This window comes from Lepus europaeus, chromosome 20 (assembly GCF_033115175.1).
Source record: "Lepus europaeus isolate LE1 chromosome 20, mLepTim1.pri, whole genome shotgun sequence".
Classification (NCBI taxonomy): Eukaryota; Metazoa; Chordata; class Mammalia; order Lagomorpha; family Leporidae; genus Lepus; species Lepus europaeus.
The window spans coordinates 63,246,708-63,273,890 of record NC_084846.1 but is presented as its reverse complement, the minus strand read 5'-3'; the positions used below and the strand labels follow the sequence as shown (position 1 = coordinate 63,273,890).

Genomic DNA, 27,183 nt, shown 5'->3' with positions numbered 1-27,183 from the left:
CACTGCGGACGGAGACTCGACCCGCTCCGCCACAGCGCCCGCCGTGGCTCGGTGTTCACTCGCACACACAGCGTCCTCACACAGCGCGAGGCCGCGTTCCCTTCTCGTCCAGGTAACACCATTCGGCCCAACGCCAGGCGCGCGTTCTCCGACTCCCACCCCGGCAAACCTCCTGTGGCCCAGCTCGAGGGCGTCCTCGGCTCCTTCGCTCCGTTTCTCGGTGCCGCCGGGGTCTGTGTGCACTGCACACTTCGGTGTGAGCACCGTGTTTTCAGTTTTTCAAGAGACGCTTCGACAGACACGGGTGCATGTACGACGGATACCCGCATGGCCGTTCTTCGTCATTAGTGCTGTCGAGGCGGCCCAGGCCGCTGGACCCCCACGCATCCGTGTTTTTCACACGACTGCATACTGCGTGGACACACACGCTCTGCGTTCTCCTCTTCAGCTCCCCCACACGAACCGCACAAACCACACGCACGCGCTTGCCCACGTTAAGAGCAGGGTCGCACGCTCCCAACACCGGCTGGGGACACCCAGAGGGACGAGGCTCCCCGCACCACGTGACCAAGCTCCCGCGATCACGTGACGCTGCCCTCGCCACGGCTCTTCCGCCCGCTTCAGACATGGCCGCCAGCCGGCCCTCGCACGGCTGCCACGGGCTTCCCTGCGCGTAGGCGCTTCGTCGGGTCCCAGACCCGGCTCTTTCGGAGAGCGCTGTCCCGGGAAAAGGCGGCGGGATCTTGGGGACCGCGGCGAGTGGGGGCCGCGCGGGGTCGCGGGGCAGGTCGAGGGCGGACCGGAAGTCCCGCGGGTGAGCGGTCCGGGGGAGCGGTTGGGCGCGCGCCGGAAGTGGCGGTCGGCGGTCCGCGGGACCCGCGGTGTGCGCGTCCCTGGGCGGCGGCGGCGGCGGCGACATGGAGCCCGGGGCTGCGGAGCTGTACGACCAGGCCCTGCTGGGCATCCTGCAGCACGTGGGGAACGTGCAGGACTTCCTGCGCGTGCTGTTCGGCTTCCTCTACCGCAAGACTGACTTCTACCGCCTGCTGCGCCAGCCGTCCGACCGCATGGGCTTCCCGCCGGGGGCGGCGCAGGCCCTGGTGCTGCAGGTGAGGCGGCCGCAGGTGTGGGCCGCGCCTCCCTCCCGTGCGCGGTGGGAGGGTCGGGGTGGCGGGGGCGCCGTGCTGGCCGGGGGCACCTGCGCGCTCGCCGGCCCAGGGCCGCCCCTGCAGCGGCGGCTAGGTTTGCCTCCGGACTCCGGTGCACGCCTCCCAGGCCGGGTTGGTGCGAGCTGGCAGCGACCCGGCGAAGTTGCGCTTGCGAGGGAAGCAGTAAGCGTGTCCCGAGCGTGGCCCGCACCCGGCCGCCACGGGCGCGGCGAAGGTGGGCTTCAGAGGGCTCTGCGAGGCCGGCTGTGGGCCTGAGCCAGCTGGGAGGGAAGGAAGGGAAATGGGGCTGAGGGCTGGGCGCCTGGCGCGCCGCTGAGGCCCGCATCCCGCATCCCAGCCCTCGGTCCACTCTGCCTTCCTGCCGGTGGGCAGCCGCGCTCGCCGGGTACTCGGACCCTGCCACCCAAGTGGGAGGCTGGATGGCGTCCAAACCCCCCCTTGGTCTCTGGCTGTTGCCAGCGCTTGGGGGGCGGAGCAGTGGATGGCATCTCTCTCCCTCCCTCTCCCTAACTTTGAAATGATCAGTAAACAAATTGACGATTGAGAGAAACCGAGGCTCTGTGGGCGAGGTGGGACTCCGGGTGAGGCTGGGAGTGAGTGCCGGGCCCAGCGCTGAGCCTGTGTGTGGGAAGCTGGGGAGGCAGGCGTGCTGTCGGTGGCACCTGGCGCCGGGCTCCGAGTCACTGTGCCAGGTGCCCCAGGCGCCGGCGCTGCAGGCTCTCAGGTGCTGCTTCCCTCGGATCTGGATCCGGCAGGAAGGAGCTTGCGGCTTAGAGTGTGTGAGGAGTGTGTGGCTGTGGCCCGGGGGTGGGGTGGGGGGGAGGCCATTCCGCAGCCTTACCCGTGGCCCGGTGCCGTGGGAGCCACCGGGAGCTGGCGCAGCGGCTGCCTGGAGGACCGGGTGACAGTGTCGTGAAGGTCTCGCGGCTGATCTTCCCAGGGCTCCTGTGAGATAGGTAAGGGTGAATTTGGTGCACCAGTTAAGCAAAGTTAAGCGAGCTGGCCAAGAACACACAGAGCTGGAACTGAACACTTTCTGCACTGGCGGGTGACCGTTCCACAGTGGGGTGAGAACTCGCGTGTGGGGGGTGGGATGACAGTAGCTTGCAGGGAGGTATGGAGGAGGAAGGAACGTGTGTCTGCTGGGTCCATGTTTGCCACCGTGGAGTGTTGCTTTAACTCTGCACACCGTCAGAGGTTGGTCTTGATCCTTGGATCAAGGATGGATGTGTCCGTTTATCTGGTAACTAATGACAAAGCACCGAGTATAGACTAACACTCTCACTTAGTAGATTGGCAGCCAGTGAATGCCGTGGGGGTGCGGGAGCAGGGATCGAGGCAGGGGAGGGAAGAGTGAGGGGCGATCCACTGTTGTAGGGACGAGACTCCCTGTTTTTGTTCCACCATCTGGCTCCCGTGGGAGATAAGAATTCAAGACAGAGACGAGATTACTTAAAGGGAGAGAGTGAGTATACATTCAGGTGTGAGTGTGGCGGCCCCTTGTCGAGAGGTGCTCACAAAGAGCGCGCGTGCGCGAGAAGGCCGGAAAGGACCACGTCCTGGGACCCCCTTTATGGGGCGGGGATGGCCCCCTATTCAGCGTGCCCGTGTGGAGCTGGATGCGCTGTAGTGTGAGGTCTGCCAGGGTTTCGTGGCAGGCGTCTCACGTGGGGTCTTCTTGTATAGGAGGCTTGGGTGCATCACGGGGAAGTGAGTACGCTGGGTTGGTATGTGAGGTGCAGGGCTGGAGACAGAAATTGTGGAGTAATTTCCAGCTCATTTAATCCTAACTCGCTGTCTGTCCTGGGCCCCATATCAGTAATGATAATGTGGGGCCGCTGCTGTGGCACAGTGGGTTAAAGCCACCATCTGCAGTGCCGGCATCCCTTATGGGCGCCGGTTCAAGTCCCTGCTGCTCCTCTTCTGATCCAGCTCCCTGCTGTGGCCTGGGAAAGCAGTAGAAGATGGCCCAATCCTTGGGCCTCTGCACCCACATGGGAGACCCGGAGGAAGCTCCTGGCTTCGGATCAGCTCAGCTCTGTGTGTTGGGGTCATTTGGGGAGCGAACCAGCGGATGGAAGACTTCGCTATCTGGCTCTACCTCTTTCTCTGACTTTTTCAAATATATAAAATAATTCTTTAAAAAAAACAATGGTAGTGCATTACCTGGCCTGTCACCAGGGTGTACAGGGAGGGTGTAGTTGCAGGTAAGCGGAGTTTGAGGTTGTGCAAAGAAGGCTGGGCCTGGGGGTTATTGAGCTGCGGAACTGAGTCTCGCAGGAGGTGGGGTCACTGGAGTGGCCACAGATGGAGGGCACCTTGGGGGTGGTTCCAGGGGCGGGCCGTGTCCCGGAGGCCGGCAGGTGGCAGAGGGGCGGCCTGCTTTCTGGAAGAGGTTCTCAGCCATCAGCCTCGCTGGCTGTCCCCTGGCTGCTTCGGTTGAGAAGGTCTGGGTGACTCCTGGCCACCTGCTCTTGTCTCCACAGAAGCCCGCTTGGCATGACCCTCGTAAAGGCCCTGTCACTGTTGGCAAGGGTCTTGTTGGGCGTTGGAGCCTTAAAATACGCAGGCTGGGACCCGCTGCAGCCCAGCCTCGTCTCCTGACCCCGACCCCTACTCACCTGCCTTTTAGGAGCTTTCTCTTGTCTGCCCTTGACTCCACGTCGGAAGACTCCGTTCGCCAGGTCCCCCGCCGGTGCTGAGTGCCGAAACAGGCAGAGAGGCTCTGGGTGGGCATGCTGGCCGCTCTGTCCTGGAGCTCTGACGTGTCCCTGCTGGCCTGGGGAGTGGACCGTGGGCAAGTGCGAGCCCTTAGCCACAGTGAGGACTGTGGGTTTCAGTCCGTCAGTTAGCAGTGTTTGGCGGAGGAGGTAGTTCAGGAAGATGTGCCGGGCACTGCAGTTGGTGACTACGTGAGAAGCACCGCGGAGAAGTCCTGGACCTGAGGGTCAGGGAGCCTGCCTGGTCCTGTTCCTCAGGTGACGCACTGGGACATCTTGGAACAGTCTCTGCAGCTCCTGTCATCCGAGAGGTTGCTTGGAGGTCACATATGAACTGGGACTCTAGAGTGAGCATGAGAAGGTGTGGCCGTAGCAGGCCCTGGTGTCATGGGAGAGCTTTTGGGTGGCGCCGGTGGGCAGGACCACGGGGAAGGGCTACGGAGAGGCATCAGGTCTCGGGTATAGGAGAGGGGACTCGTTGGCTTGCTTGCGTGGTGTTGGGAAGATCCGGGTGTTGGGGGCAGGGTGGCTGTGAACGCGCACAGGAAGTGCACTGAGGACTCGGGTCTCTGCTGCAGGGGCTGGGTCTGCTGCTGTCTCGCTTGTTCTCCCTGCGCGGCCTGTCACTGGGCACTGGCTTGTGCCCCTTCCTCCTGGAGAGGGTCACTTCAGTCCCCGAGCCGTGTCGACGCTGTCTTCCTCACAAGACTTTGGGGAGGGTTTGGCATGGGTCTGTGCTGGCGCCCTCCGGCAGGCCCTGCTCCTAGGGTAGGACCCCGCCCACTTCCCAGGTTGGTGTCCGGATCCTTCCTTCCAGTGGGGTTGGAGCTCGGTGTTCCCCCGCTGGTTCCCCATGGAAGACCTGTCTTCTTGCACAGGGCCCGGTGGAGAGCCCCTCCTCCCTTCCCTTCCTTCCCTCTCCCTGGATTTTCTTCCTGGGAAGGGCTCATCATCCCCTCCTGCAGTCTGACAGGGCATCCATCAGCGCTCTGTTAGGGTTGTGTGGGGTCTGTCTGTTGGCGGAGAGCTCCCGGCACCTTGCTGTTGTGACTGGGACCCAGAAAAGGTTAAGGGCTTGGCTACACACCAGGATTCTCAGGTTTTTGTTTTTTTTTTTTGACAGGCAGAGTTAGAGAGAGAGAGAGAAAGGTCTTCCTTCCGTTGGTTCACCCCCAAATGGCTGCTACGGCTGGCGCACTGTGCCAATCCAAAGCCAGGAGCCAGGTGCTTCTTCCTGGTCTCCCATGTGGGTGCAGGGCCCAAGCACTTGGGCCATCCTCCATTGCCTTCCCGGGCCACAGCAGAGAGCTGGACTGGAAGAGGAGCAACCGGGACAGAATCCGGCGCCCCGACTGGGACTAGAACCCGGGGTGCCAGCGCCGCAGGCGGAGGATTAACCTAGTGAGCCACAGTGCCGGCCGAGGATTCTCAGTTATTAGAAGGCAGGAACTGTCACTGGATTTTTTCTTTGCATCCCTTGTGTGTAGGCACCCGATAGACGGTGGGCTAAATGCCTGCACTGTGTCTCCTTGGGGCAGAGAGGGTGACGACATGTCAGTAGATCGGTTTGCATTTTGTCTACTGAGTTCAAGCATGTTTTTGTGCCTTTTTTTTTTTTTTTTAAGACTTATTTATTTATTAGAAAGGCAGAGTTACAGAGAGAGAGAAGCAGGCAGAAAGAGATCTCCCATCTGCTGGGTCACTCCCTGAATAGCCACAATGGCTTGAGCTGGGCCAGTCCAGTCAGGAGCCAGGAGGTGCAGGGGTCTGAGTACTTGAGCCATCTTCTACTGCTTTCTCAGACCATTAGCAGGGAGCTGGATCGGAAGTGGAGCAGCTTGGCTCCAGCCTGCGCCCATATGGGATGCCTGCATTACCCACTATGCCACAGCACAGGGCCCAGTTGTGCCTTCCCGACTCGTAGTTCAGCGCAGTGTGAACAAGCTTGCCTTGGCTTGTCAGCTTTCAGTTTTGTGGATTTTGGAGCCCCCTGTTAACGACCATGTTCCCGTCATCTTTTGGTGAAGTTAGAGTGTTTTGGTTTTGCCAGTAGGGAACATTTTTGGTCCCTGCCCTTGCATTCCCTACCTAGAGGGTTCTGCCGCGCTTCTGCAGTTTCCAGTCTGTGCTGCACATGGGCTGACGAGTGCATGGCTGCTTGGTTGTAGGTGTTCAAGACCTTTGACCACATGGCCCGTCAGGATGATGAGAAGAGGAGGAAGGAACTTGAAGAGAAAATCAGAAGAAAGGAAGAAGAGGAGGCCAAGGCCGTGGCAGCCACTGCAGCTGAGAAGGAACCGGTCCCCATCCCGGTCCAGGAAGTAGAGGTCGAAGCCACCCCAGAGCTGGGTGAGCCACAGGAGGTGGAGAAAGCTCCGCCTCCAGGCCCGCAGGGGCCGGCGCAGGAGGTGGCCAGTGGCCCGGAGGAGGAGAGAGCTCCTGCAGCTGCTTCGGAGGCTGCTCAAGTCCCTGGGGAACTTCCAGCCAGCTCCAGGTAGGTCTCTGTTTTTTTTTCTTTTTTCTTTTTTTTTTTTTTTTAAGATTTATTTATTTGAAAGGAACAGTTAACAGAGAGAGAGAAAGAGAAGAAGAGAGCTCTTCTATCAGCTGGTTCATGCCCTACTTGGCTGTAACGGCTGGAGCTGGGCCAGTTCGAAGCCAGGAGCTTCTCCTACGTGGGTGCAGGGGTCCAAGGACTTGGGCGTCTTTCGCTGCTCTCCCAGGTGCATTAGCAGGGAGCTGGATCAGAAGTGGAGCAGCTGGGACTCACTGGCACCTGCTGGGGCTGCCGGTGCTGTGAGCGGCAGCTTTATCCTCTGTGCCACAGCACCGGCTCCCAGGCAGGACCTCCTGCTCTGCAGCTTCCTCCCTGTGGACAGCTGGTGGTTAGTTTTGGCAACACATCGGTTCTTGGTCAGCGTCGATTGACGTCATGATTTGTGCAGGCTGCATGGTCAGCCTTCAGGTGCACAGGGTGGGTGCTCAGTGGCCTTAGTCCTCTTCATTGTCTTCCCTGGAAAGCGTGGTAACAGCTGTCCACAGTCAGACCCACGAGAGCACCGGGCTGCCCCCAGGCCTTCACTTGAACTGTGTGAGGCTTAGCCTTAGTGACTCAGCTCTGGTTCTTGGTGTCTCTGTGCTGCTGGCCTGTGGGCCCACGGTGCCCGAGGTGTGGTGTCTGCCTGCAGGGGCGGCCTGGATGCACATCCTGGCCCTGCCGCTTCCTGAGAGCAGGTGTTGGGTGGGCAGACCAGGGTGGTGGGGGGAGGATGGTCTTGCACGTGGGGCTCTGAGGAGAAGGAGCTGAGTGAGGCTTGGAGTCTGGAAGTAGAGACGGAGGGCAAGAGAGCTGATATGTTCTAGCTTGAAGAGCTAACTTACTTTATTTTTTTTTTTTAAAAGATTTATTTATTTATTTGAGAGGAAGAGTTAGAGAAAGGTCTTCATCCTCTGGTCCACTCCCCAAATGGCCTCAATGGCCAAGGCTGGGCCAGGCTGAAGCCAGGAGCCAGGAGCTTCTTCCAGATCTCCCACATGGTGGCAGGGGCCATCTTCCACTGCTTTCCCAGGCGCATGAGTAGAGAGCTGGATCAGAAGTGGAGCAGCCAGAGCTTGAACTGGCACCTGTATGGGATGCCGGCACTGCAGGCAGTGGCTTAACCCATTGTGTCACAGCACTGGCCTCAAAGAACTTTGTTTAATGTTTCTTATAGTGTATATTTGCTGCTCATGAATTCATTCAGCTTTCGTTTGAAAATGCCTTTATTCCATCTTTTTTTTTTTTTTTTGACAGGCAGAGTGGACAATGAGAGAGAGAGACAGAGAGAAAGGTCTTCCTTTACCATTGGTTCACCTTCCAAAGGCTGCCGCGGCCGGCATGCTGCAGGCAGCGCACCGCGCTGATCCGAAGGCAGGAGCCAGGTACTTCTCCTGGTCTCCCTTGTGGGTGCAGGGCCCAAGCACTTGGGCCATCCTCCACTGCCTTCCCGGGCCACAGCAGAGAGCTGGACTGGAAGAGGGGCAACCAGGACAGAATCTGGCGCCCCGACCGGGACTAGAACCCGGTGTGCCGACGCTGCAGGCGGAGGATTAGCCTAGTGAGCCACGGCGCCGGCCCTTTATTCCATCTTTACTCCTGGGGATATTTTTGCTGGACATAGAAATTCAGATTGACTTTTTTTTCTCCCACCGTTGTAAAGCATGCGTTCCAGTGTGTTCTGGCCTGCGTGGTTTCCGGGAAGAATGAGTGGGAGTTCCTTGTCTGCTGCACAGGTGGCACATCCCATGTCCCCCACCTTCCAGAGTGCTTTTCAGATGATCTGTGTATCAGTTTTAGCAGTTTGATAATGATTTATTCTGGTGTGGTTTTCTTTTCATATTCATTTAAACACAGAGAGACAGAGACAGATCTGCAGTCTGCTAGTTCATTCCCCAAATGCTCACAGTAGCCAGGCTGAAGCCGGGAGTCTGAACTCAGTCCACGTCTCCCATGTGGGTGCCAGGGATCCGCGAACATGAGCCGTCACCTGCTGCCTCCCGGAGCGTGCGTTAGCAGGAAGCTGGAGTGGAGGTGGAGGAGAACTGGAACCTGGCACTCCCACGTGGGATGCGGGTGTCCCAGGCCAGCTGCCCTTGGTGGTTTCCTTGTGTTTAGCCTGCTTGAGACTTTTGAACTTGCTCTGGGCTCCCTCCCACCCAGCGTGTCTCTCTCCTCCTTGTGCTTCATTTGAAGTCGTTTCTTCTGTTTCTTGGAGGTGTGTTCTATTTGTTTGTTCTATTTGTTTGAAATGCTTTTTTTCCTTTAGTGTCTAATCTTGAGTTAAACTCAGTAAATTTTTGTTCCTGATGTTTTATTTCTCAGCTTTGCAAGTTCCCTCTGATTTCTTTTTTATAGCTTTGAATTCTCCCCTTACTGTTTCCTTTAAATCCTTTGAGATATTTGTAATAATTGGAGTCTTTACCTGCTCATTCTGTTGCTGTCTTTCTTGCTTGGTTGCTGATTTTTGAGTCACATTTTCCTGCTTTTTTCATGTCTGTCAATTTTTTTTTTTTTTTTTGGACAGGCAGAGTTAGAGAGAGAAAGGTCTTCTTTTTCCGTTGGTTCACCCCCCAAATGGCCACCATGGCTGGCGTGCTGCACTGATCCGCAGCCAGGAGCCAGGTGCTTCTTCCTGGTCTCCCATGGGGTGCAGGGCCCAAGCACTTGGACCATCCTCCACTGCACTCCCAGGCCACAGCAGAGAGCTGGACTGGAAGAGGAGCAACCGGGACAGAATCTGGCTTCCCAACCGGGACTAGAACCTGGGGTGCCAGCGCCGCAGGCGGAGGATTAGCCTAGTGAGCCGCGGCGCCGGCCTATTTTTCTTATTTTTAAATGTTCTTGTTTTTAATTTATTTGAGAGACAGAGGCAATTGGATAAACAGAGAGAATGAGCTCCTATCTGCTGCTACACTCTCCAAATGCCTGCAGTAAATAAGGCTGGAACCAGGGAGCCAGGAATACAATCCATGTGGGTCGCAGGAACCCAGTTACTTATAGCCCTGCTGCCTCCCAGGGTCTGCACTGGCTGAAGCTAGAGTCAAGCCAGAGCCAGGAGTCAGACTCAGGTGTTTGCACATGGACATGGGCGTCTTCACTGCCAGGCTGGACACCTGCTTGCCACCTTCACCAGTAGTCTTTCTGTAAAGTAGTCCAGCATGAGGATGAAGATCTAATTTCCAAAGGTGTCTCTCTCTCTCTCTCTCTTTTTGTTTTAAGTTTTCTTTATTTATTTGAAAGGCAGAGTTACAGGGAGAGAGAGAGAAAGAGAAATCTTCATTGGCTGGTTCACTCCCCAAAGGGCTGCAACAGCTTGTTCTGGGCCAGTCTGAAGCCAGGAGCCAGGCACTGTCTGGGTTTCCCATGTGAGTAGCAGGAACGCAAGCACTCAGACCATCTTCCACTGCTTTCCCAGATTGAAGCTAGATTTTTATTTATTTATTTATTTATATTTATTATTATTATTATTTTTTGACAGGCAGAGTGGATAGTGAGAGAGAAAGGTCTTCCTTTGCCGTTGGTTCACCCTCCAATGGCCGCCACGGCCAGCGCACCGTGCTGATCCAAAGCCAGGAGCCAGGTGCTTCTCCTGGTCTCCCATGGGGTGCAGGGCCCAAGCACTTGGGCCATCCTCCACTGCCTTCCCGGGCCATAGCAGAGAGCTGGCCTGGAAGAGGGGCAACCGGGACAGAATCCGGCACCCCGACCAGGACTAGAACCTGGTGTGCCGGTGCTGCAAGGCGGAGGATTAGCCTGTTAAGCCACGGCGCCGGCCTTTGAAGCTAGATTTTTAGATTGGAAGTGGAGCACCTGGGGCTTGACCAGCACCCACGTGGGATGGCAGCGTCACAGGCACTGGCTTAACCCATTGTGTTACAGCGGCCGCCCAAAAAGTTGTCTTTGTCCCTTCAGGCTGCTCTAACAGAAAACCGTGGCCTCCGTGGCTGGGTGGCTTTCCAACAACAGGAATTCCTCTCTCGGAGTTCTGGAGGTGGAGCAGATTGGGCAGGTGGTGAGGGTCTGCTCTCTGCTTCGTGTCTGTCTGTCCTCACGTGGCTGGAGTCCCTTTCACGCAGACTGCATCCATGTGGCCATTCTCCCAAAGCCTCAGCTCCTAGTGCCATCACCTTGGAGTTGGGAGTCGACACACGGGTCTGGGGGACGGAGACGGGGACATTCAGTCTGTGTCGCTGCTCACTACACTGGTTTGTTTCCGCTTGCACCAGCAGAATTGGAAGGGTGCTGGATTTTCATAGGTGGCTCAGCATATTTATCAGATGGTTTAAAGATGGCTGTGTGGGCTGGCGCCGTGGCTTAACAGGCTAATCCTCCGCCTTGCGGCGCCGGCACACCGGGTTCTATCCCGGTTGCGCCTCTTCCAGGCCAGCTCTCTGCTATGGCACGGGAAGGCAGTGGAGGATGGCCCAAGTGCTTGGGCCCTGCACCCGCATGGGAGACCAGAAGAAGCACCTGGCTCCTGGCTTTGGATCAGCACGGTGCGCTGGCCGCGGCAGCCATTGGAGGGTGAACCAATGGCAAAAAGGAAGACCATTCTCTCTGTCTGTCTCTCTCACTATCCACTCTGCCTGTCAAAAAAAAAAAAAAAAAAAAAAAAGATGGCTGTGTGGAGGCAGTGATGGCCAGGTTCATGTGTCACCCTCTCTGGCTAAGGTCTTTGCTGACGCAGTCCAGCAGTCCTCCCTGTGGGCTGTGAAGGCATTCTGTGTAATCAGTGCCTTGGAGGGGAGGAGGGTGTCCTTCAGAGTGGGCCTGAGCAGTTCCCCGACCGCCTGTGGGGCGGGGGCTCAGGTAGAAGAGGTGCTTCCTGTGGTTGGCAGCTTCCTTGGTGTCTGGAGTCCCACAGTCGCCTGCCACCCCAGCTGTGTTCCTGCCTGTGTCTGCTACTGGTTGTGTTTTTTTGGTTGATCTCTGACTTACACAGATTCATAATAAAATGTTAAGTGAGAAAAGGAGGATCCCAAATGAGCAATCTAGTACTAAATTTGGAAAGCATTTAAAAATATATTTATTCAGAGAAAAAGCCTGCAAGGAAACAAATTATTATTCAAGAAACTTATTTTGAAAGCCGGAGTGTCAGATGGAAAGCGAGAGAGTGGGCTCTTTCATCTGCTAGTGGTTTATTCCCTCAGTGGCTGCAACAGGCAGGACTGGGCCAGGCCAGAGCCGGGACCTCCATCCTCTTCCCCCAGGTGGGTGCAGGGCCCGAGGACTTGGGCCGTCGTCTGTGCCTTCCCAGGTGCATCAGCAGGGAGCTGGGTCCTGTTAGCTGGACTGGGAGTGAAGAGCCCAGGCTGAGCCGGCCCTCCAGTGTGGGATATGCATGTCCCAGCAAGGTCTGAACCGGAGCGCCAAACACTTGGCCCTGTTTTCACTCCTGAACTTGGGTCGTGTTCTGGGTTAGAGGTGGTTCGCACGTTGCCCCCTAGTGACGGGTGGAGTGAAGACTTGGGTATGTCGCAGGAATCCTAGCTTCTGGCTTGGCAGCCTCCACCTTCTTTCAGATGAGACGGGGCTGCGGGAGTGCTGATGGCCGGCCGTCTGTCCCTGGTTTTCTGTGACCCTAGCAGGGAGCTGTCCCCGCTCTCCAGTTACGGCTGACGTCTGTGCCAGCCAGGCTGGAGATGGGTGTGGAAGGCCTGCTTCTGCTGTACCCAGGTGTGCGCCAGAGTCCAGGCCATGTGTCCCGTAACTGTAGGGCTGCGCTTCTGCCGCTTGGTAACTTCGGGTGCTTACTCGTAGGTGGCTGTGGTGACTGGTTTCTCAGGCCTCCTGTGGGCGCGTATTGTTGGAGACTGCCCGGTATTAGGCAGACTGCTCTTACTCTGTAGCAATGTCACACTGCTTGCGTATTTAACTTGAACAAATTCAGCGTAGGTGCTGGGAAATCATGGACTAGGATAACATAAACTTACGTCTTCATGGTTTGCATATGTATTTTTATTATATCATTGTGTGCAGTATAATATTTTTCTTTTGTGTCTTAATAAAGTATAATTTCCATACCAGTACAGTTCTGTCTTGGAATACAGCTTACGAATTTTCACAGATATAGTCTGTGTCTACTGCCATCGTCAAGACAGACGTTTGCTTCAGCTCCAGGCTGCTCTTTGCCTGTCACCCCAGCCCCTTTGTACGCCCTGGTGGCTTTGGGCCTGTGTGGTGCCCTGAGGTTTCTGGAGTATGTGTTTGTACTCGCAGAAGTCTGTCCCCCTCAGCCTTGGCTTTGCTTTCTGTGGTTTGTTTCCCACTGCCCCTTTGGATGTGGTTTATCCCCTCAGGGCTCCTGTGTTGGAAGCTTGGTCCCTGGGAGGGAGCTGTGAAGAGGTGGTAGGACCTTTAAGAGGTGTGCCCAGGTATGCACCTGCTGTGATGTGACATGGCCAGGAGGCCCTTATGGCAGACAGCACTGTGCTTCCAAACCTCCAGAACTGGGCGCTCAGCAAACCTCTTCTTTACAAAGCAGCAACCTCAGCTCTGGTGCTACAGCAGTGGAAACTGGGCTGCGCACCCTGGGAAACCCCATTCTGTAAATGTGGAATGAAAATCCCAGAAATAAACAGTTCATGGCTTTTTCTTTTTGAAGTGTATACTTTTTTTTTTTTTTTTTTAAATAATTTATTTGGGCTGGCGCCGCGGCTCAATAGGCTAATCCTCCGTGTGCGGCATCGGCACACCAGGTTCTAGTCCCGGTCGGGGCACTGGTTCTGTCCGGGTTGCTCCTCTTCCAGTCCAGCTCTCTGCTGTGGCCCGGGAAGGCAGTGGAGGATGGCCCAAGTGCTTGGGCCCTGCCTGCACCTGCATGGGGGACTAGGAGAAGCACTTGGCTCCTGGTTTTGGATTAGCGCAGTGTGCCGGCCGCGGTGGCCATTGGGGGGTGAACCAATGGAAAAGGAAGGCCTTTCTCTCTGTCTCTCTCTCTCACTGTCCACTCTGCCTGTCAAAAAAATTTTTTTTATTTGTTTGTTTGAAAGGCAGAGTTACAAACGCAGAGGTAGAGCGAGAAGTCTTCCGTATTCTGGTTCACTCCCCAAGTGGCTGTAATGGCTGGATTTGTGTTGATCCGAAGCCAGGAGCTTCTTCCAGGTCTCCCATGTGGGTGCAGGGGCCCAAAGACTTGGGCCATCCTCCACTGCTTTCCCAGGCCACAGCAGAGAGCTGGATCGAAGTGGAGCAGCCGGGACTTGAACCTGCATCCATATGAGATGCCACCATTGCAGCCAGTTGGGGAGTGAACCAGCAGATGGAAGACCTCTCTCTCTCTCTCTCTTTCTCTTTCTCTCTCTGCCTCTCCTTCTCTATGTGACTCTGACTTTCAAATACATAAATACATTTTTGAAAAAAATTGTTATAATATTCTGTTTAAATTGTTCTAGTTTATTATTATTGTTAATCTCTTACTGCACCCAGTTTATAAATGAAACTATCACCAGTGTGTGTGTATAGGAAGAAGATATATAGAGTGTGAAACTCTGCCGTTTCAGGCCTGCACCTGGGGTTGGAGGGAAGCCCCCATGGGTGGGGGGTGCTGTTGTCTGCCCAGTGAGTGTACTTTTACACTGGCAGCACATGTGTAGTATTTTTGGATGCCTAGGGGAATATTTGAGGGGAACCTACATTTGTCCTAGTTTTGCCATTACCTCAGTGGCGTCTTCCCCCGCTACTGAGTTAGTTGGCCTGAATTTTATTTTATTTTTTTAAAGATATTTATTTATGTATTTGAGAGGTAGAGTTACAGTGAGAGGGAGAGACAGAGAGAGAGGTCTTCCTTCCATTGGTTCACTCCTGTAACGGCAGGAGCTGTGCCAATCTGAAGCCTGGAGCCAGGAGTTTCTTCCAGGTCTCCCACGCAGGTGCAGGGGCCCAAGGACTTGGGCCATCTTCTACTGCTTTCCCAGGCCAAAGCAGAGAGCTGGATTGGAAGTGGGGCAGCTGGGACTAGAACCGGCGCCCCATGGGATGCTGGTGCCGCAGGTGGAGGATTAATCTACTGTGCCACGGCACCTGCCCCTGAATTTCATTCTTACTGCCTACCCTTCTGTCGCAGGTGGGCCAGGTCAGGTGGAAATGCCCTATCCTATTCCTCAGAGAAGAGGTTGAACTTGGGCACCCAGAATTCATGCAAGATTGCCTTAGCGGGCTTACATTCTGTGAGGAAGTCAGTCTCGAGCTGTTCTCGGTCAAGAAAGACGCTGTAAGAAATGCTGTTCATGTCTCCGTGTTTATGGTGTGCTTGCCCGGGGACAAGACCTGTGGGGGAGGAGAGAGAAGGCAGCGCCAGCACCTGGCGGCCCGTCTCTGAGCTGGGCGCGCTTTCCTCTCAGCTCTGTGCCTCCTGCACTTCAGATCCTGACCTGCAGGTGTCACTGTGGGTAGCAGAGTGAGAGTTGGATTTGCTGGGGCTGGGTGGTGGGGTGGGGTGGGGTGGGGGGATGTCTCTGAGAGGCCACTGTGGGCTTCTCCCTTTGTGAGGTATGAACAGAATTCTTCAACAAAGGAGAGAAACAAACAGCACTAAGAATGTCAGTTACCACCTGGCAGCAGTTGTCTTTGTCCTGTGTGCTGGGGCTGGGTGTCTGGGGTGAGGGATACAGTGATGGTGGGTGGGCTGGGTGTTGGCTTGCGTCCACTGAGGGCCCCCCCTCCCCGCCCTGGCCTGCAGAGGAGGGTGGACTCAGCCTCTCACTGTGCCCGGGCCAGGTGAGCCCTCGAGCATGCACGCAGTAACGTCCCTCAGGGCCTCCTCTTTGGTGTTGCTCACTGTCTTGGTCGTTTGGGCTGCTGTGACAAAATATCCTAGATTTGGTGGCTTAAAAACTGGACTTCAGGGTGGGCGTTTGGGGCAGCGGTTAAGATGCTGCTGGGCACCCACATCCTGTATCAGAGTAGCCGGGTTCCAGTCCAGGCTCTGCTTTCATCTAGCTGCTAAGGCACACCCTGGGAGACTGCAGGTGACGGTTTACATACCTAGGTCCCTGCCACCTGCCTGAAGACCTAGATTGTGTTCGAGGCCAGCTCAGCCCTGTCTTTGGTGGGCATTTGAGCAGTATACTGGCAGATGGAAAATCTCTTTCTGTCTCTGTCTCTCTGTACGTGTTTATCTGCCTTTTATTTTAATAAAAATAAATAAAACATAAAATAGTCTACAAGTCATTGGTGCAAGATAATTTTTTTTAAAAAGACTTACTTTATTTATTTGAAAGACAGAGTTACAGAGAGAGGTAGAGACAGAGAGAGGTCTTGCATCCGCTGGATCACTCCCCAGATGGCCACAAGGGCCGGAGCTGTGCCGATCCGAAGCCAGGAGCCAAGAGCTTCCTCCAGGTCTCCCATGGGGGGGCAGGGGCTCAAGGATGTTGGCCATCTTCTGCTGCTTTCCCAGGCCATAGCAGAGAGCTGGATTGGAAGAGGAGCAGCCAGGACTAGAACCAGCGCCCGTATGGGATGCTGTCGCTTCAGCTCAGGGCTTTAACTTGCTGCGCCACAGCAGGCCCTGATGCAGGATAATCTAAATAGCTGTATTGTCACTTTAAAAACCAAAAAATGAGGTGGACGCTGTGGCGAGTGGGCTAAGCCTCTGCTCGGAGTAACTGCATCGCGTGTGGAGGGCCAGCTCAGGTCCTGACTCCCTGCTTCTCCTCCGGCTTCCTGCCTGTGCATCCTGGGAGGCGTGGTGTTGTCTCAGTCCTGAGGCCCGGCCACTCACCTGGGAGACCTGGCTAGAGTGCAGGCCCTGGCTTTGGTCTGGCCAAGCCCTTGCTGTTGGAGGCACCAGGGCAGTGAACCAGCAGACGGAAAATCAGTCTGGCCCGTGTCTCTGCCTGTCCAGAATAAGAAAGTAAAAGAATAGAACGGGCATTGTCAGTCCCAGCTCAGGAGGCTGGGCGCTCAAGATGGAGGGGCTGGCGCTGTGGTGAGGGCTCACTCACACACGTGTCCCTGTGCACACCACACGTGAGGACAGCGCTCACACACGTGTCCCTGTGCACACCACACGTGAGGACAGCGCTCACTCACACACGTGTCCCTGTGCACACCACACGTGAGGACAGGGGACCAGCGCTCACTCACACATGTCCCTATGCACACCACAGTGAGGACAGGGGACCAGCGCTCACTCACACACGTGTCCCCTCTGCACATCACATGTGAGGACAGCGCTCACTCACATGTCCCTATGCACACCACATGTGAGGACAGGGGACCAATGCTCACACACGTGTCCCTATGCACACCACATGTGAGAACAGGGGACCAGCGCTCACTCACACACGTGTCCCTGTGCACACCACATGTGAGGACAGGGGACCAGCGCTCACTCACACACGTGTCCCTGTGCACACCACAATGAGGACAGTGCTCACTCACACACGTGTCCCTATGCACACCACATGTGGGGACAGCGCTCACTCACACACGTGTCCCTGTGCACACCACATGTGAGGACAGGGGACCAGCGCTCACTCACATGTGTCCCTGTGCACACCACACGTGAGGACAGCGCTCACTCACACACGTGTCCCCTCTGCACATCACATGTGAGGACAGCGCTCACTCACTCACGTGTCCCTGTGCACACCACATGTGAGGACAGGGGACCAGCGCTCACACACGTGTCCCTGTGCACACCACAATGAGGACAGCGCTCACACACGTGTCCCTATGCACACCACATGTGAGGGCAGGGGACCAGCGCTCACTCACACACATGTCCCTATGCACACCACGTGTGAGGACAGGGGGCCAGTGCTCACTCACACGTGTCCCTATGCACACCACATGTGAGGACAGGGGACCAGCGCTCACACACACGTGTCCCTGTGCACACCACATGTGAGGACAGGGGACCAGCGCTCGCTCACACGTGTCCCTATGCACACCACATGTGAGGACAGGGGACCAGCGCTCACTCACACACGTGTCCCTGTGCACACCACACGTGAGGACAGCGCTCACTCACACACGTGTCCCCTCTGCACATCACATGTGAGGACAGCGCTCACTCACACACGTGTCCCCTCTGTACACCACATGTGAGGACAGCGCTCACTCACACACGTGTCCCTGTGCACACCACATGTGAGGACAGGGGACCAGCGCTCACTCACACACGTGTCCCTGTGCACACCACAATGAGGACAGCGCTCACTCACACACGTGTCCCTATGCACACCACATGTGAGGGCAGGGGACCAGCGCTCACACACATGTCCCTATGCACACCACGTGTGAGGACAGGGGGCCAGTGCTCACTCACACGTGTCCCTATGCACACCACGTGAGGACAGGGGACCAGCGCTCACTCACACATGTGTCCCTATGCACACCACAATGAGGACAGCGGGCCAGCGCTCACTCACACGTGTCCCTATGCACGCTACATGTGAGGACAGGGGACCAGTGCTCACACACGTGTCCCTATGCACACCACATGTGAGGGCAGGGGACCAGCGCTCACTCACACACGTGTCCCTGTGCACACCACATGTGAGGACAGGGGACCAGCGCTCACTCACACGTGTCCCTATGCACACCACATGTGAGGACAGGGGACCAGCGCTCGCTCACACGTGTCCCTATGCACACCACATGTGAGGACAGGGGACCAGCGCTCACTCACACACATGTCCCTATGCATGCTACATGTGAGGACAGGGGACCAGTGCTCACTCACACGTGTCCCTATGCACACCACATGTGAGGACAGGGGGCCAGTGCTCACTCACACGTGTCCCTATGCACACCACATGTGAGGACAGGGGACCAGCGCTCACTCACACATGTGTCCCTATGCACACCACATGTGAGGACAGGGGACCAGTGCTCATTCACACGTGTCCCTGTGCACACCACATGTGAGGACAGGGGACCAGCGCTCACTCACACGTGTCCCTATGCACACCACATGTGAGGACAGGGGACCAGCGCTCACACACGTGTCCCTATGCACACCACATGTGAGGACAGGGGACCAGCGCTCGCTCACACGTGTCCCTATGCACACCACATGTGAGGACAGGGGACCAGCGCTCACTCACACACATGTCCCTATGCATGCTACATGTGAGGACAGGGAACCAGTGCTCACTCACACACGTGTCCCTATGCACACCACATGTGAGGACAGGGGACCAGCGCTCACACACATGTCCCTATGCACACTACATGTGAGGAAAGGGGACCAGTGCTCACACACATGTCCCTATGCACGCTACATGTGAGGACAGGGGACCAGTGCTCACTCACACACGTGTCCCTTGCACACCACATGTGAGGACAGGGGACCAGTGAATTCTCTTTGTCTCTTCTTCAAAGACTCGGGTGCCGTGTGTGGAGCTCTGTCTTAGCAGATGGTCCTGTCCACAGGGCGTGCTTCCCCAGACCTGCACGCTGAGAGAGACCGCTGTTCTGTAGCACTGGCCAGCAGCCCTGCCCCATGCCTCTGGCGTCATGGACGGCTGCTCTCAGGCCTGGGGCTGCCTCTCCTGAGTCACGGCTCCTGAGGGGCTCCGTCCGGCTCCCTGGTTTGATTTTAAACAAGTTCTCCCTTTGCTGGCCCAGGCTTTTTCAGATGCTCATTGTAGGAGGCCCCTAGGGCGCCACAGGGCCATCCTCAGAACGCCCGTCTCCTGTTCCCTGGTTACGGAAGGTGCTGGGGGCTGGCTTAGTGAGATGCCTGGCCAGGAGAGCAGCTCAGAGGCGCTGCTGCTCTGTGCTTAATAAATAAAATCCTTTTCTTTTCTTCCCCATTGTTGTCAATGTGCACAGTATATGGAAAAATCAGACAATGTATGAAGAAGAAAAATTACCTCCACCATCTTAACTTTTTGGGATATTTTCTGTGGTTTTCTTATGTATGTGAACATAATGTATGTTTGTATGCACTTGTACTTACGTACTTTTGATACCCTGTATCTTCTCTTCTGAACATTATATCCTGAACAGTGGTATATTCATTTTCCTGTTTTTTTTTTTTTTTAATTAATTTATTTGAGACACACACACACACACACACGTGCACACGGAGCTCCCAACCAGACTCACTCCTCAGATGCCTGTAACAGCTGAGACTGGATCAGACAAAGCTGGGTCCCCACATGCTGGCAGGGACCCAGTACTTGAGCCATCACTGTTGTCTCCCAGGAGCTGCACTGCCCGGAGGCCGGAGTCGGGAGGTGGGGACGGATACAGAGCCCAGGCGCCAGTGTGCGTTGTGAGTCTCAGCTGCTAGGCCAAATGCACGCGCCCTTTCTTCTGGTTTTGAGTTCGTGTTGTATGCCTTGAGTGTTACGGGCCTGAAGGGAGTGTTGCTCTCGGACAAGAGGGACGCTGCCTGTTAGGTCCTGAGAGGACAGTGGATGGAGCACCTGCCTGCCTCCCCGGCACCAGCTCTCTGTGGCCCTGGCTCTGCCGTACCTGCTGTGAGCTGCCATTTCCCTTTTCGTGGCTCATCTCTAGGAGGCTCAGGCACGGGGGCCTCTGATCAGCTCAGGAAAACCTGCTGAGATTGGTAGGGGGCTTCCCCCACCCGCCCCCACAGCCCCCGGTAAATGCTGCCTCTGGTTGGTTGGTTGGTTTTGAATGAAACTTATAGGACTCATTAGCAGCAGCGGTGTGTGTTGGGTTTGTTGGATCCTGAAGCCATCTCGGGCGGTGGCCTGACCTCCTGGCCTGCCGGAGTCGCAGAGGCTTCAGGAGCAAGTGGGTTGGGAGGGGGAAGAGGTGTGTTACAGGCGCCTGACAAAATGTGTGACTTCAGGATGCCGAGACGGCCTTTCCTTTGCACAGACGAAGAGGTTGAGGTCGCCGTGGTCAGGTGCTCTGCTTACGTCATACGGTTGGTTCTAAGGCAGGACAGGGGTTGTTAGGGATAGGAGTGGTACTGCTGTGCTAAGAAAAGAGCAGCTGTTGCCAGACTGTCCAAAGGCACATTTATAAATGAAAGTAACCAGCTTCGTTTGCATGTTTCTCAGGGTAGTAGTAAGGGCTGTCCCTTTTTATGCCCCTTGTTTGTGCACTGAGGAGGGGGGAGCTGAGCCTCACCATTGCTCGTTGCTGGTGCCATGCTGCGCTTTGCAGTCACGGCCTGTGTTGGTTATGAGCAGTCGGAGCAGGATCGCCCTCAGCTGTTCACGTGAGTCTCCACCGTGCTGTCCTTGGAGTCACCGGGGCCTCCCCAGAGCTGTGATCCTGTGGGCCTGAGCTGGCCTGTCTAGTTTCCCTGATGTGTAGTAGTACTCTCTGTGGAGACCCTGACGCCACCGTCTGAGGAGTCCCCGCACTGCAGGTTGCAGTTGTGTGCAGTCTGTGTGCATTTCTTGAACGTGTGTGTAAGGCCCCTGGAAGGGTTCCGAGACGGGACCGCTGATGCTGTGGTTTTGGCGGATGTGGCTGGATGGCCTCTGGGAGCTTGTGCAGCTGCTTTGGCGGCCAGGCTGTCGGAGGGCGCCTGATCTGTCCCGGCTGCTGGCCAGTAGCCCAGCTACTTCCAGGCCCCTCTTTTTTTTATATTAAGATTTGTTTATTTATTTGAAAGGCATAGAAAGAGAGACAGAGAGACAGACAGACATCTTCCACCTGCTGGTTCACTCCCCAAATGGTTGCAATGGCCACGACTGAGCCAGTCCAGAACAGGAGCCAGAAGCTTCTTCTGGGTCTCCCACATGGGTGCAGGGGCCCAAGGACTTGGGCCATCTCCTGCTGCTTTCCCAGGCACATTAGCAGGAGCTCGATTGGAAGTGGAGTGACTGGAACTTGAACCAGTGCTCATATAGCAGCTTAACATTCTGTGCCACCATGCCCGCCCTCCCTCTTCCTTATCTTCTTTGGTGTCCTTTGAAATGCTGGTCCCCGTTGACATTCCTGGATTCTGTCTTCCTTTTCCATTCTGTTTATTTACAAATATTAAAGCATGTGTTCTCTTTGCTTGTTGTTTTATTTCTTGTAGCTTATAATGAATTTTCATACTTGTAGGGCTAGTGTTTAGTCTTTTTTCCTAGATTTTTCTTGACTGTTCCTGAAAATTAATTTCCCATATAAAAATTCTGTTGGGACCGGCACTGTGGTGTAGCAGGTAAAGCTGTCGCCTGCAGTGCCAGCATCCCATGTGGGCACTGATTTGAGTCCCGGCTGCTCCACCTCAAATCCAGCTCTGCTACGGCCTGGGAGAGCAGTAGAAGTTGGTCCAAGTCCTTGGGCCCCTGCACCTGTGTGGGAGACCCAGAGAAGCTCCTGGCTCCTGGCTTTGCATCAGCGCAGCTCCGGCCGTTGCTATCTGGGGAGTGAACCAGCAGGTGGAAGACCTTTCTCTCTCTCTCTGCCTCTGCCTCTCTGTAACTCTGCCTTTCAAATAAGTAAATAAATCCTTAAAGAAGAAAATTCTGTTGAGGGGTCAGCATTGTGGCATAGCAGGTAAAGCCACTGCCTGAGATGCCATTATCCCATATGAGTGCTGGTTCATGTCCCAGCTGCTCCGCTTCTTCTTCTTCTTCTTTTTTTTTAAATTATGTTTTTAGGGACAGGTATTTATTTATTTATTGACAGGCAGAGTGGATAGTGAGAGAGAGAGACAGAGAGAAAGGTCTTCCTTTTTACCGTTGGTTCACACTCCAATGGCTGCTGCAGCTGGCACATTGTGCTGATTGGAAGCCAGGAGCCAGGTGCCTCTCCTGGTCTCCCATGCAGGTGCAGGGCCCAAGCACTTGGGCCATCCTCCACTGCCTTCCCGGGCCACAGCAGAGAGCTGGCCTGGAAGAGGAGCAACCGGGATAGAATCCGACGCCCCGACCGGGACTAGAACCCGGTGTGCCGGCGCCGCAAGGCGGAGGATTAGCCTGTTGAGCCACGGCGCTGGCCACCAGCTGCTCCGCTTCTGATCCAGCTCCCTGCTAACAGCCTGGGAAAAGCAGCTGTAAGATGGCCCAAGTGCTTGGGACCCTGCACCCACATGGGAGACCTGGAAGAAGCTCCTGACTTCGACCTGGCTCAGCCCTGGCTCTTTTGTGGCCATCTAGGGACTGAACCAGCAGATGAAAGACCTCTCTCTCTCTCTGTCTCTCAACTCTTTCAAATAAATCTTTAAAAAAATTCTGTTGAAATGCTAATTGGGGGCCAGCGCTGTGGCTTAACAGGCTAATCCTCCACCTTGCGGCGCCGGCACACCGGGTTCTAGTCCCGGTTGGGGCGCCGGATTCTATCCCGGTTGCCCCTCTTCCAGGCCAGCTCTCTGCTATGGCCCGGGAAGGCAGTGGAGGATGGCCCAGGTGCTTGGGCCCTGTACCCGCATGGGAGACCAGGAGAAGCACCTGGCTCCTGGCTTCGGATCAGCGCGATGCGCCGGCCGCAGCGGCCATTGGAGGGTGAACCAGCGGCAAAAAGGAAGACCTTTCTCTCTGTCTCTCTCTCTCACTATCCACTCTGCCTGTCAAAAAAAAAAAAAAAAAAAAAAAAAAAAAAAAAGAAATGCTAATTGGGAATGGTATTTTTAAAGTTTGATTTAAGGAGAATTGACATCTTTACATTATTGAGTCTTTAAGAACAGGGTATATCATGTTTAAGCCTTATGTTCTTCTGTGGTATCTTTTTTTTTTTTTTTTTTTTTAGATTTATTTTTATTTGAAAGAGTTACAGAGAGAGACAGAGACAGAGAGAGAGGTCCTCCATTCGCTGGCTCACTCTTCCCCTGGTGGCCGCAATGGCCAGAGCTGCTCCGATCTGGAGCCAGGAGCCTCTTCCAGGTCTCCCACGTGGGTGCAGGGCCCAAGGACTTGGGCCATCCTCCACTGCACTCCCGGGCCACAGCAGAGAGCTGGCCTGGAAGAGGGGCAACCGGGATAGAATCCGGCGCCCTGACCGGGACTAGAACCCGGTGTGCCAGCGCCGCAGGCGGAGGATTAGCCTATTGAGCCGCGGCGCCGGCCCATGCTAGTATTTTTTTAAAAAGATTTATTTATTTGAAAGTTAGAGACACACAGAGAGCAAAGGAGAAGCAGAGAGAGGTCTTGCATTCTCTGGTTCACTCCCCAATTGGCTGCAATGGCCAGAGCTGTGCCAATCCAAGGCCAGGGTCCAGGAGCTTTCTCTGGGTCTTCCACAGGGGTGTAGGGGCCCAAGGACTTGGGCCAGCTTCTACTGCTTTCCCAGACCACAGCAGAGAGTTGGATTGGAAGTGGAGCAGCCGGGACTCGAACTGGCGCCCACAAGGGATGCTGGCACTGCAGGCGGCATCTTTACCTGCTACACCACAGTTCTGGCCCCAACGCTAGTATTTATTTTAGTGCTTTAGTAACCACTATATTTAGTAGTAAATTATATGTATTTGTTACATTTAGAGTTTTAATGTGACTATTTTTTTCTCCCCCTCAAAATTTGTTTCCCAGCGGCTGAAAGTACAGAGCTGACAGCGCCCAGAGTGCAGGAGGTGCAGCTTCTGAGGGCTGTGGCGCTAGCTGCTGCGGAGTGGGCAGTGGGCACACGGGCGTGGCTCCTGGGAGAGGGGCTGGATGCTGCGGAGTGGGCAGTGGGCACACGGGCGTGGCTCCTGGGAGAGGGGCCGGGTGCTGCGGAGTGGGCAGTGGGCACACGGGCGTGGCTCCTGGGAGAGGGGTTGGCTGCTGCGGAGTGGGCAGTGGGCACACGGGCGTGGCCTTCTGGGAGAGGGGCCGGCTGCTGCGGAGTGGGCAGTGGGCACACGGGCGTGGCTCCTGGGAGAGGGGCTGGCTGCTGCGGAGTGGGCAGTGGGCACATGGGCGTGGCTCCTGAGAGAGGGGCTGGGTGGGCGTTGGGAGAACGCTGATGGTACAGACTGAGATCGGAGGGAAGAGAGGCTTGGTCGTGATGTGAGGGGCGAGGGGCCGGTGCTCTGGAGAGGGAGGGGTTAGAGAACAAAGCCCATTCAGGGCAGAGGTTGGACAAGCCTGGGAGCACACATCTGGCATTTGTTCCTGGGGTCCTGACCAGCACCCAAGATCCTGGACATGCTTTTGGTGGTCTTTGTCGACCCTTCCCACTGGGACGCGCGGGATGTCTCTGGGCCATCGTCTCTGCTCTGTGGTGGCCTCAGCATGTCCCTGGGCAGGTGTCCTCGGGCCTCTGTCCAGTGGTGACTGCAAACACTGCCAGCTCCGCAGGCGCCGGTCTCTGCCTTTGCTGCCCTTTTGTCCTTTGCTGCTTCTCTCAGCACAGAGGTCCAGAGGAGGGGAGTCTGCTGACAGGTGTGCAGGCTGGACCTCCCCCAGGTCGTTGACCTTGAACTGGCTCTCACAGACATCTCACTGGGCGTCGGCCGTCTTCCTGTGCTGGGTGGGCCTTGGTGACCCTGGCACCTGACACCTGCATAGTAGGCACTCAGTGGACAGTGAGTGAAGGGGTGATTGAAGTTAGAAGTCAAGTTCAGAATGATCAGCCTGACTTTCACGTGGCATGAATGCCGTTACTTAGCAACGTTTACCTCTTGGCACCTTCGTGCAATCTAGACTTCCATGTTTTCCTCTTGGGGCACCAAGAGTTGTGCTTTATTTTTATTATTTTTTAACTTAAAAATTTTATTTATTTGGGAGAGATCGAGAGCGAGCTATCTCTGCTGTCCACCGGTTCACTCCCCAAATGCCCACAGCAGTCAGCACTGAGCCAAGGCTGTGAAGCCAGGAGCCAGGAGCTCCATCTGGGACTCCGGTGTGGGTGGCAGGGATCCATGTGCCTGAGCCATCACCTGCTGCCTTCCATGCTGCACATTAGCAGGGAGCCGGAGTGGAGAGCAAGGCCAGACCCGGACTACAGGCACTGCCACAGGGGATGCAGATGTCCCAGGTGGTGGCCTGACCGCTGCGCTAAGGGCCCTCGCCACAAAGTTGTGCTTTAAACCCACTCCTGGGGTCTGGGGCTCTCGCTCTGTCCTGTTATGTGCTGACCTGGGCGGCTGTCAGCTTCTCTCATGGTGTTGCCGTACGTGCCCCTGCCCTTTCCCTCCCCAGTGGCCTGCAGCTCCCACGTGACACCCCAGGATGGTGCAGACCCTGGCTGGCTCTGTGGTGGGGAGTTGGCTGACCTGAGCTTTCGTGTCTCTTTATGGAGCCAAAGACCTTGTTGTGGCGTCCGCTCCGAGGCCAGCCAGTATGGGGCTGATGTAGGCTCTGTCTCCTCAAGATGACTTGGCTGAGTCCTGAAAACTGGGAAATCAGACTGGGAGCCGGGGACTGAAGAGCGAGGGTCAGGCGTGGTGGCCTGCATGGAGCCAGCGTTAGCTAGCAAGGACTGGGTCCTCTCTTCTCATAGGAGTGTCAGTGTCTGTTTAGTTTCCAGTCTTTCTATAATTTTTTTTTTGATGATTCAGTTCTACCTTAAAATAATTGCAAAAATCATACCAAGATTCCGCACATTCTTCACCCAGTCTTCCCAGCATCCTTCGTACCTGGGGCCTGCTCTCAGCGCACCTGTGGTTGACCTTGTGGGCTGTCTCTGTGTTAGGCGTTCTTGGTGAGAACACCCCAGAAGTGGGGCTTCGTTCTCAGCTCTCCTGTTGTGAGCTCAGGATGTCCTCTGCCGTGTTCCTGAGGGGGTGGCTGTGGGCGCTGGCCGGGTCTGTGCTGTGGGATTGTGTGTCCCCTGCGTAATTAGTGCACGTCTAAGACTGGCAGATGCTTGTTACGCCACATAGTTCCCCTGCTAATCTTAGCAACTATTGATTGCTCTCGCCCGAAACAATTATTACTGTGGTGTTTGTGAAATGATTTTCTATTTTCATCATTCTTCCCACATTTATTCATCAGAATTATACTTGTCAGAAGACAGGATTACAACACATTAGCTTAAAGATCTGATTGACTTTTTGTGATTCTGAATTGGGCATCGCTTTGTTTTGGACAGAGAGGTGGGCTTCCTGGCAGGCGAGGGCTGAAGGAGCAGAGTGCGGCAAGCAACAGCTGGGTGGAGTGCAGCTCACCGTGCTTCCTCGCCGGGCTGGCGCAGAGGGCCTCCTGCGGCACTGCCTTGGGCTGGCCGGGCTCTCCCGTGCTGGGAGAACCGGCTCTGTGTTAGTCCGTCACCTTTTGCGCAGTTCTGGAGGTGTGGCACCAGAGTCAGGGTCAGCATCTGCTTACCTGCTGAGGGTCTTCTTCCTGCGTCGTAACACGGCAGAGGCCTCGCGTCGGCTGCGCAGGGCAGGTGCGTGGACAGAGCCGCGCCCACAGCCGTCCATGAGTCCAGGTGGAGTCGTCCATTCATGAGGGCAGAGCCCTCCCGACCGAGACACCTCCGTCGGGTCCCCTCTGCAGATCCTTGAGCGTGGGTTTTAGGATGGTCTCTGAGGGTCACAGTCAGATGGCAGCAGGCCCGTCTCACAGCTGGATTAGGTGTGCTGTGTTTTGGATGTGATTTGTCCCTGGAGGTTCATATATATATATTTTTTTTTTGACAGGCAGAGTGGACAGTGAGAGAGAGAGACAGAGAGAAAGGTCTTCCTTTGCCGTTGGTTCACCCTCCAATGGCCGCCGCGGCTGGCGCGCTGTGGCCGGCGCACCGCGCTGATCCGATGGCAGGAGCCAGGTGCCTTTCCTGGTCTCCCATGGGGTGCAGGGCCCAAGCACTTGGGCCATCCTCCACTGCACTCCCTGGCCACAGCAGAGAGCTGGCCTGGAAGAGGGGCAGCCAGGACAGAACCGGCGCCCCGACTGGGACTAGAACCCGGTGTGCCGGCGCCGCAAGGCGGAGGATTAGCCTAGTGAGCTGCGGCGCCGGCCAG

General features: G+C 55.8%; 1 protein-coding gene across 1 annotated transcript in view; it reads left to right on the top strand.

Annotated features, from left to right (window-relative positions):
- The first annotated feature begins 868 nt into the window (after window positions 1–868).
- The window catches only part of NUDCD3 (NudC domain containing 3), a 97,097-nt gene continuing 70,782 nt past the window's right edge, over window positions 869–27,183 (top strand). Inside the window, exons 1-2 of the mRNA XM_062178177.1 lie at window positions 869–1,109; window positions 6,058–6,383. Coding sequence (XP_062034161.1) covers window positions 918–1,109; window positions 6,058–6,383 — 518 coding nt within the window. The 5' untranslated portion in view covers window positions 869–917. The remainder of the gene's footprint in view (window positions 1,110–6,057; window positions 6,384–27,183) is intronic.